At 65.0% G+C, this 10259-nt stretch overlaps 1 protein-coding gene across 3 annotated transcripts; it reads right to left on the bottom strand.

Annotated features, from left to right (window-relative positions):
* Positions 1–1558: 1558 nt before the first annotated feature.
* On the bottom strand, positions 1559–8350 carry GLI4 (GLI family zinc finger 4). Of its 3 annotated transcripts, none has more exons than XM_036105728.2 (4): positions 8299–8350; positions 6677–6838; positions 3373–3489; positions 1559–2604 (listed from the first exon to the last, which is right to left on the bottom strand). In XM_036105728.2, exons 2-4 carry the CDS (start codon positions 6798–6800, stop codon positions 1679–1681), a joined length of 1167 nt encoding a protein of 388 aa, XP_035961621.1. In that variant the 5' UTR covers positions 6801–6838; positions 8299–8350; the 3' UTR covers positions 1559–1678. The 3 variants fall into 3 exon arrangements, with proteins under 3 accessions (XP_035961621.1, XP_035961622.2, XP_077928037.1); XM_036105729.2 differs by lacking the exon at positions 8299–8350 and adding an exon at positions 8019–8292; XM_078071911.1 differs by lacking the exon at positions 8299–8350 and adding an exon at positions 7337–8012.
* Positions 8351–10259: the final 1909 nt, after the last annotated feature.

Below are 10259 nucleotides of genomic sequence, written 5' to 3' on the forward strand. Positions count from 1 at the left end.
GAAGGCAGTCACTTAACCAACTGAGCCACCCAGGCGCCCATCAAATAAACAAAATCTTAAAAAAAAAAAAAAAAAAAAAAAAAAAGGTTTACTGAGTGGATGAGACAGGAAAGCACAAACGTAATACATTATCATGGGGAAGGGTGTAATTATTTTCCGGATGGTAGGCCGCGTGGGTTCGGAACTGCTACTTGCTAACCTCCGGCTCTGGCCTGCGCTCTGCGGGTCCTCTGCGTGTGTGAGCACATGTGCAGCAGGGGGAATTAGGCCAACCCTATGGCAGAAGTACAATTCTTACCCTTGTGGTGGTTAATTGTATGTGTCAACTTGACTAAGCCATGGGGTGCTTAGCTATTTGGTCAAACACTATTCTGGGTTTGTCTGCAGCCGTTTCTGGATGAGATGAACATTTCAATTAGCAGACTGAGTGAAACGGGCCGCCCTCTCCTTCAGTCAGTTGAAGGGCTGAACAGAAGAAAAAGGCCTGGTCGGACCAGTGCAGGCCCCGCCCCACCCAGTCCTTGTAGACACGTGCGTGGGGCACAGGGGTCTGTGGGACAGTCTGGGGCGGTGTGGAGGACCTCCAGGCTCTGCTCTTGGGGGCCGCCTGCCAGGTCCGGTCTCGGTGCTGGCATCCGAGTGCAGCCTCCGCGCAGAGGTGGCAGGAGACCCTCCAGCGCACAGCTGCCGCCCCCCTCCCCGTGAAGCCCCGGGGGCTGTGCGTGCAGGCTGCTGGAGCGCCGAGGCCCCACATTACCCCCGCGGTGTTAGGGGGAGACAAGAGTTGGGAGAAGGCGGCTTTCCCTCCTCTTTCAGGCCACAGCGCACCAGCAGAGGCGACTGAGGAGGTGCCCTGAGCCCCGAAGCTGATGTCCAGAGACTGCCTGACTTCTACTCCTCTCCCCTACAGCTGCTCTCCCTGAGCGGGGTGGGGGGGGGGCGCGCATGGCGAGGGAGTCCAAAGTGCTTGGTGGCCACGGAGCCCTGGGAGTGTGGCCCGGAGAGGTGAGGCCGCCCAGCTACATGCCGTCGGGCTTGGAACTGGGGAAGTGAGGCTCGGAGCTGCAGCCAAGGGAGGGGCCGGGCAGCTCCTCAATGTGGGGTGGGGGTGGGGTCCCGAAGTGTTCCGGAGGGAGCAGGTGGGGCAGGGAAGGCGCCTGCTTCCCCACCCAGCTGAGCTCTTTCCTGTACCTCGGGCTGGAAGTCTGCGAGCTACAGGACAGGTCTGAGGAAGGCCAAAGCCAAGGCCTGGCCACAGCCGCAGAGGTCTAGGCCTGTAAGGGGGCGAACGTCCTGGGCCCCCCTCTTCCCCGGGCTGGAGGCAGCTGCGAAGCCTGGGCCTCTTCGCATACGGCTCAGGGTAACGGACAGGAGGCACCTTGCCTCGGGCAGCCACCCCCTGACCTCACCTGCGCCGCTTGGGCTCCCGACACCTGCAAACACGCAGCTATGGGTCCAGGCTCAGTGAGGAGGCCTCCAGGCGTCAGGCCCGCGGCAGTGGCCCCCCGAGACCAAACGCCAGCCTCGCCTCTGCAGAGACAGGCAGGAGCGACTCCCATTTCCATCCGTTAAAAAGAATTTATTTGGGCCACTGGGCGTGCGGGGCTCGCTGCGCGGATCAGGAAGAGGGGGAGGCAGGAGCCCTCTCCCCGGAACCTCCCCCGGTCCCTCCCGCCCGCTACTCCCGGTAGTGGACCCTCTGGTGCTGGATGAGCTGGGAGCTCTGGCCGAAGGCCTTGCCGCACGCGCCGCAGGCGAAGGGCTTCTCGCCCGTGTGGGTCCGCAGGTGGCGGAAGAAGTGGGAGCGGCCGCGGAAGGCCTTCCCGCACTGGCCGCACTCGTAGGGCTTCTCGCCGGTGTGGATGCGCTGGTGCTCGATGAGCACGGAGCTCCAGATGAAGGCCTTGCCGCACTGGCTGCAGGCGTAGGGCTTCTCGCCCGTGTGCAGCCGCTGGTGCCGCACGAGGTTGGAGCTCTGGCTGAAGGCCTGGCCGCACTCGCCGCACTCGTACGGCTTCTCGCCGTTGTGCACGCGCAGGTGCTGCGTGAAGTGCGAGCTGTGGCTGAAGGCGCGGCCGCACTGCGCGCACTCGTACGGCTTCTCGCCCGTGTGGATGCGGTGGTGCTGGATGAAGCCCGACCAGCCGCGGAAGCGCTTCCCGCACTCGTGGCACGCGTACGGCTTCTCGCCCGTGTGGATGCGCTGGTGCTTGAGCAGCAGCGACCTGTACCTGAAGCTCTTGCCGCACGCCTCACAGCGCTGCGGCTTCCCGCCCCGCGGGCCCCCCTGCCGCGCCCCGGGCCCCGACCCCCGGCCGCCCTCCGGCTCGCCGGCCCGCTCGGGCTCCCCCGCCGGCCCAGGGGCTCCCTGCGGCAGCAGCGTCAGGCGCCACGGGCCCGTCTTCTGGGGGCAGGGCGCCGTCCCCGCCAGCTGGCCCGTGGGCCGCTCCAAGCCGGACTCCTGCCCAAAGCGGTCCCCGCACCTGGGTCTGCGGGGAAGGCTCCTCAGGAGGGTCCTCAGTGCCCCCCCGGCCGGGTGCACCTCGTCTTCGGGATGGCGGGGGTGGGGAGACGACGGAGCCTGCCCCGGCTCTGCCTCCGAGTCTGAAAGGAGACGTGGAGGGGCAGGTGGCACCCACCCCGGCCTCGCCTCCCCCTCCGCCGGACCCGGCTCTGCCCATCTAGCTGATAGCGCCAGCACCGAGCGCGGCAGTGCTGGGGGCCAGGGGGAGGGCAGACCTGGGGGACAACGCCCCTAGATTTAGCCCCTGAGCCCAGTGGCAGAGCCCCCTGCGTCGGGTGCTGCCCAGGCTCCTGGCGGGGATGTGGCCGCCCCCCCGCGGCACTGCCAGGAACCGGATGGAGTCTAGGTGGCAACTGTCTCCGGGCCTGCCCCCCTGGGAAGCTCCTGACACCTCCAGGACGTCCCAGGAAGGGGGGACAGAGACCCCACGGGGGCATCCCAAGGGCTTCCATGGGGCGGGGGATGTGGCAAGGGGCTGAGGGCCGGAATTAGTGGGGCCCCAGCCAGGCTGTGGGGAGAAGGGGATGGGGACCAGAGCTTAATTTAGGGCACTAGTGGAGGCCCACGGCACTACACCGTGGGGAGGAGGGGACCAGGATGACTCCCTGGCTGCTGGCCTGGTGGCGGACTGCTGCTGAGTGGGAGATGCTGACTGGCTACAGCTCTGGGGCTCAGGGAGGGGGTCCGGGCCATCGAGGACAGAAGTGAGCACTGAGGCAGGGACAAGTGAGATGCAGCGTGCTGGGAGCGTGGTGCCCGAAGCGGTGGGCGCTGCAGAGAGCCCGGCACGTGGCAACCATGGGTACGTGCACTCGGGCAGGGACCGGATGGGGGTTCCGCTCACTCACCTGGCCAGCAGGTGTCTCTGCCAATCTGGACCTCCTCCACATCTTGGAGATCCAGGTCGGACAGCTGCTCCTCCTGCAGTGGCCGGGAGAGCGCCTCAGGGCTGCAGCCAGAGGGGTCTGGGGGCACAGGGGGATGGGGGGCTCGTCTCCCCCTCCTCTCCAACCTAGCCCAGGCCTCGCCCAGCTGCCTGTAGAATGCCACTGCTCCTCACACCACACACCTCCTTGCCCTCCTGGGGGTCCCGTGGGGCCGGTGCTCCCCAGGAGCCACAAAGGGAGACGGGCGCAGCCACGTGACACTCCTTCCCGGAGAGTGAGGGGCCCTAGGCACTGCCTGGCTGCTCTGGAGTGGGGGGCAGTTCTGGGGACACGGGCCTTTCTGGGCTGCAACCTTCACAGTCCCCTCCCCCAGCCCTCCAGCCGCTCACCACCACCTCTGAAGGCCGGAGCCCTGGCTGGGCTGTGTCCCCCGACCCCGGGCACCTCCAGGGAGGCCGTGACACGGCACCTGCTCTGCTCAGTGGAGGCCCCAGGCCTGGGCTCTCATGGACGCCACAGGGGAAGGCGTTCGGGGCCAGGAGGGCAGGGGGAACTTTTCTGGCTGGAAGGGACGCTCCTTGTTTGTAAAATGGCACAGAAAGTCCATGCTTGGACGTGGACACGGGGAGAAGAGAGTCGGGGCGGGGGAGAGCCAGAGTTCAGGTCTCAGGTGCCGAGGCCAGGCACCCTATCTGGAAGGCCTGCCCCTGGCTGGGGGGTAGCGCCACCCTGGCCACACGGCTCCTCCCCACCTCTGGGCAGCTGGTACCCGGGGCTGCACGTCCTTCTCGTCCCCTGCTCCTGCCCACAGACTGCCCCTCCTGCCGCAGGGCTCCAGACCATACCTTCCAGAACGAGTTCTGGAAGCCTGTGGTTTGGCAGGCACAGCCTTGTGCCAGGCCCCTTGGCCAGCCCAGCACAGCCCTGGCTCCCAGCGTCTCTGCCCTGTTCCACACCCCACCCGCCCAACTCCCTGCTCTGGAGGCTCGGGGAGGAGTGGCCGCCAGCTCTTTGCACCAGTTTCATGCCCACCCCACCCCCAGGCACCAGGCCGAGTGCCCTGTGCCCATGCTGCTCCCTTCACCCGCTCTAGCGGACAGATGGCTCCCCGCTCAAGGACGCCCTCTGCCCCCCTCCAGCATTGTGCCCAGCCAGAGATTTAGGAACTGGCTCTTGTGTGAGGTGATGTGGGAGACTGGTGGGATCCAGCCCTGGGGCGGGCATGAGGGACCCCAGGTTTTGCAGGGCGGACCCCACCCACTCTGGTCTGGGGGTTGAGAGGCTGGGGCTCCAGAAGTCCTGGCATCACTGGCTGGAGGGCCCTGGGTAGGTTCCTGAGATGCTGGGGTCTTTCCTCTGAGGGCATGTGTGGCCCCCAGGGCACTGAGGAAGTCACCAGCAAAGGAAATGAGGTCGACCGTGAGGGGCAGCCTCTGCCCTGGACAGCAGCTTGGTCATGGGGCCCAGCTCTCTCTGCTGGGCTGCTCTCCGCGAGGAGGGGACGAAGGCAACCCCTCTCCTCCCTCTGGCCCCTTGGACCTCCCTGGGCCCCATCACCCTCCAGCCACGCCTCCTCCTTCAGAGCCTGCTGGAGGCCCCGCCCCTCTCTTCTTTAGGATCAACCTTGGTTGTTTTCCTTGCAGGCAGCCTCCCCCCCCCCCCCCCCCCGCCCCGTTTCTGAATAGTACAGAGCGTGCTGAAGCTGCTGGCTGCAGCCCACACTCCCTCTCACTGGGCAAGGCCCCTGGGCACTTGAGCGCACTTGGCTGTGGCTCAGGGGACCCAGCCCGGCCTTCCAGGCTCTTGCTGGATCAGGGGCAACCCCACTCTGCCTGGGCAGGAGGACCTCCATCTTGGGCACCAGTCTTCTCATCCAGCAGAACTGGCTGGGTCTGCATGTCTTCGGGGACAGCCCCTCCCCAGTCCTACGTCCTGCCAGTTAGAAGCCACGAGCCCCAGCTTGCTGGGCCCAGTGGGGTGAGGCGGGCTTGAGTCACACTGATGTGTTCTAAATCCTACTGGCTTCCACTGGCTCACGTCTGGGCTTCCATGTCCCCGTCAGAAACATGGCGACAGGAGGCCCTACCTTGCCAGGCTGTTTTGAGAGGTGGCATGAGAAACTGGAGGTGGAGAGTGGGCCCCGGAATCCTGACTGCATGGGGACAGGGGGCACGGACACAGGGGGTGGGGGGCCCTGGGGGAGGCCCTCAAACCACCCTGCAGGGAGAGGCAGATGTACCAGCGAAGGCCTACGGAGCATGTTCTCCTTCCCGGCAGCACCCAGCTCCACACCCCCCCATGCCCCCAGCCTGGTCTCCATGGCGACAGGCATGGGGCCGGGAGAGATCCCCCAGCCAGGCGCAGCACAGGGCACGGCTAGGAGCCGCTCCCGTTCCAATCCTGGACTGAACTGGGGGGTGAATCCCATGTTCCCTAGCTGTGTGTGACCTCTGTGGGCCTCACTGTCTCATTGTTAATGTGGCCACTGGGCTTCAAGACAGCCCGCACAGAGCCCTCGGCACAGAGCGGGCGCATCTCAGCCATCATCACATCACTCCCTGTAATGCCGGGGCTCGCCAAGAGTGAGAGCCCCGGATGCAGAGCGAGCCCCACCCCGAGCCCAGGGCCAGCTCTTTAGGACACAGGTGAGATGAAACACACCCAGGCCCTTGACCTGGTGGTCATCAGCTCATCTGTGTCCTCAGCTGTGAGGAGCGAGGCCAGGCCTCCTGGGGCACGTGGGGCATGGACAGAGCCCCTGCGACTTCCTGATGGCTGAGTGTGAGCAAGACCCAGGGGCACCACATGCCATGGGCTTAGACACCTCTCCGCCCCTGGCGCCCCGCCAGTCACGGGCTACTGCCATGCCTTTGACATCCTGAGACCCTGCCCGGAGGCTGGGACAGCCTGGAAGCTCCACCCCTGCAGGTCCCGGGGGGCCCCAACCCAAACCAGCCTGCCCAGAACTCTGGATGCTGTTTTCCTGGGGTGGGAGCAAAGGCTCATAAAGGGAGATGGGAGGACACAGGGCCCTACCACTGAGGCTGCTCTTCCCCAACCCCCAAACACAGTCCCAGGGGACTGTGGGGAGCCATTGCTCACAAGCCTTGGTCTCCGGCCTCAACCACGGCTGCCCCGTCCCGACCCAAGTGTGAGGGTGCAGGAGCCCCAGCACCCAGGGAGCCGCCCTGTTTCCAGCCTGCAGTTCCGGTGGTGCGGGCCAGGCGAACGGTGCAGGGAGGCGGAGGGAGCGCAGGGTGAGTACCGTGTTGATGACCGTGGAGGTGAAGCCGGGCCTCGCGGTGGTGGGTTCCAGGTGTCCCTGGTGACGCAAGATTGCCAGGGGACGGGACACGAGGGGGCTCCTGACCGTCCCCCAGGGTCGCCATCTTCCCCAAGGCCTGCTGAAGGTATGCACACCTGGGACCTGGGGAAATGAAAACCATGGCAGGATGAGGGGGGTCAGAGGGATGAGTGGAGGGCGGGGGCAATGCCAGGTGCCGGTCAGCCACAGGGGAGCTGGGGGCTCCTTCGCCGGGGGGGCCGTGTGGGGCTTGGGGTGAGAGCAGCTGGGCCCCTGGTATGTTTATTCCGCCACGTGGAAAGCACCAGCACACCCACAGGGACCAAGTCCAAGTGCTCATCTGAGCAACGGTCTGGTCTGGAACGTTCTCCCAACCCAGATCCTAAAGCAGGTGGGATCTCCCTGAAGAACCTCCCGCAGCACAGCTGGGGCTGCTGGCCCTGGAGAAGGGTGAGAAACCGCACTATGCCTGCTGGAGCATGAACGTGCTAGATTAAATCTTAACAAGACAATTCCTGAGAGGAAAACCGCCTCCTCTGACCCTGCAGAGCCCCGGAAGCTGCGGGCCGGAAGCCGTATGAGCGGCCCAGTGCTCTGAGCCTCCTCTGGGGTCGAAGGTACCTGGCTTTAATTTGGTTTGCAAGAATGGTTTGATGCAGTGTGAGAAGGATTTTTCTTTTACACTGTGGTGAAGCGGGATTCCTCATCAGGGTGTGAAGAAGAGGACGCAGGAAGGACAAAAGTTAGAGTACATTAAGCAATGGTTGCAAACAGTATCTGCTTCAAGGTGGGGAGGCAGCCTCCACAGGGCTCCTCGCCAGCGCCTGGGCCATCTCGGCACACCGCATTCCCTAATGATGGGAAGGGTCACGGACACTCGGGAAGTGGACACAACTGGACGCAGGGTGGGGCTGCAGTCATGACGTCTGGGTGCGGGCCCTGAACCTCCTAAGTCTCAGCTCAAGTTACTCGGTTCGCTGCCCGGGACTTATCGGGGAAGGGGCACATTCCCCCACCCTGGTTCGCACAGGGAGCGCGCGCACACGGCCGCCCACCGGGCCACCGGCACGAGATCCGAGCGCAGGCTCCACGCCCACACTGCTGCAAACGGCGGCAGGCGAAGGGGACGGAGACGCCGCGGCCAGGAGCAGACCTTCCCGCCCCCTCTCCTCCCGGCCTGGAGCCTGAGCCCCGCGGGGAACGGCCCGATCTCGGGGCGCTGGGCGGCAGGGCGCAGCCTGCCCGGCCGAGGTCCGGCGCTCACGCCCCCGGCCGCGGACTTCTCTGAGCCTCCGTGTTCCACCTGTAAAGTGGGCACAGCGCCGGCTCCGTCCCCGCGGTTCCGGGCGCGTGGGGAGGCGCCCCGCACACGGACCCTGCGCTCGCCGGGGGCCGGTGCGCCCGCTGCGGCCCGCCACGCCGCGGAGGCCTCCTCTGCGCCCCGGGGCGCCCACCCGCGCCCCCCGGCCGAGGTCACGGCGGCGCGGGGTGAGGCCAGGGCGGGGCCCGCGGGGACGACGCGTGAGCGCGGGCGGGCCGCGCATCCCCGCAGCAGCCGCCGCCGCCGCCCGGCGCCCACTCACCTTCCGAGCGGGAGGCGGCCGCCCGCGCGCCGGCCGGAAGTGCGCCCGCGCCCCGCCCCGGCCCGCCTGCGCGCACTTCCGGGACGCTCTGGGCGCCGGAGGACCGCCGCCTCCTTGGCGTGGCGTGGCGCGGCGCGGGGCGGGGCGGGGCGGCGTGGGGCGGGGCGGGGCGGCGCGGGGCGGGGCGGGGCGGCGCGGGGCGGGGCGGGGCGGGGCGGCCGCCAGCTTTGCTCCGCCCGGGGCGGTGCAGGGCCCCCGCAGTCCGCCCCCGAGTTCTCGGCCGCTGGCTGTAGATGCAATCGAAAAGTTGCACCCAAAGCGTCGTCAGTACCGCCTTTCTTCCCTCGCGGTGTTTCTGCTGGACGGCCGTCAGTCGCTGGCGAGCTAGCTGAGAACAAATTCTCTTCTTTTTTGGGGTGTCTCAAACGCCCCTCTAAACTGCCCTACCACCAAAATTGTTCCCAAACTCTAGGGCCTGAGGAGTGGCTGTTACAAAATTTCCCAAACCTTACCATGGAATTCCTCCTGATGTGCATCCGAAGTCTCTTTTTTAGTCCTGTTCTTACAACCCCAGAAAGAGAGAAGTAAGCGTCACTCCTTGTTAGGAAAAGCAGACAGCCGGAATAGGCTCCTGTGAACTAATCCAGCAGGATGGACGTCCAGGGGCTGGTTTGCCCACGCTCGCCCTGAGCCCAGCCAGGTGGACAGCACGAGGACAGTAAGGCAGGACCCACGCCCAGCCAGGGAGCCCCGGGCTGCAGGGATGCCCAGGGCGGAGGGAGGGGAGCCCAAGCCCAAGAATCCCAACATTTGGTTCCAGGGCGGGTGCCAGGCAGGAGAGAAGCTGCATGATCAGGGACAAGTGAAGGACTCCGTGACCGTGTGGTGAGACAGGATGAGAGCTGGGAAACGGGCAGAAGCCAGCCTGGAGCCGCCCATTCCTGCCGAGGATTAGTGCGGCCATCTGCTGCAGCGGCCTCACTCACCCCACGCTGCAGGCTTCTAGCCCTGCAGGTTCTGTAGGAATCCCCCGCTGCTCCCCTCTGCCTGACTAATGCCAGGCCCAGGGCCAGTACTGGGAACAGGATAGCTCCCTGACTCAGTGGAGCTCCCATTCTAGTGTGTGGGAGAGAGCAGAGACCAAACTGGCAACACACCCCCACCACAGCCCGGGTAAGAGCTTGGAGGGAGCACACACGGGCTTCGTGGTCCAAGGAGGGCTCGCTAAGGCAGTGACTTCAGAGGAGAGGGAGGAAGAGAGTAGGGCAAGCTAGTCGCACAAAAGCTAGAGGGAAGAGTCTTCAAAGCAGAAGGAAGAGCATGTGCCAAGGTCCTGAGGCATGAGCATTGCCAAGGGTTTGGAAGAGACCAGGCAAGCTGAGAGTGTGGTGAGCCAAGGGAGAATGCAACAAGGTGGGCGAGCAGTCTTGAAGGCATGATTAGGAGCCTGGATTTTAAGTGCACCAGGAGCCACTGAAGGTTCTGAGTAGGGGAGTGAGATCTGATGTGCTTTTTTTTTTTTTTTTAAGATTTTTATTTATTTATTTGATAGAGAGAGAGAGAGAGCACAGGCAGGGAGGAGGATCAGAGGGAGAGGGAGAAGCAGACTCCCCACTGAGCAGGGAGCCCAACATGGGCTCAATCCCAGGATCCTGAGATCATGACCTGAGCCGAAGGCAGACACTTAACCGACTGAAGCACCCAGGCACCCCCGGATGTGCATTTTAAGATGAGTTTGGGACCACAGGGAGGCAGGAGGAGACAGGTGGTTTAGATAGAGAGTGGGCTGGGTAGGCCCGTGTTGGGGACCAAACAGCGGGAACACCCGCTGTTCACTGGAATGTGGGGCACGATGACTCGCGGTCAAGCTGGTTTGGTGACTGGTGGCCCGCTTTCTGAGATGGGGCAATGGCCACAAGCCAAGTTCTGTTTTGGACATGTGGCCCACGATGCACAGAGGT

The sequence above is a fragment of the Halichoerus grypus genome, chromosome 5, assembly GCF_964656455.1.
Source record: "Halichoerus grypus chromosome 5, mHalGry1.hap1.1, whole genome shotgun sequence".
NCBI lineage: Eukaryota > Metazoa > Chordata > Mammalia > Carnivora > Phocidae > Halichoerus > Halichoerus grypus.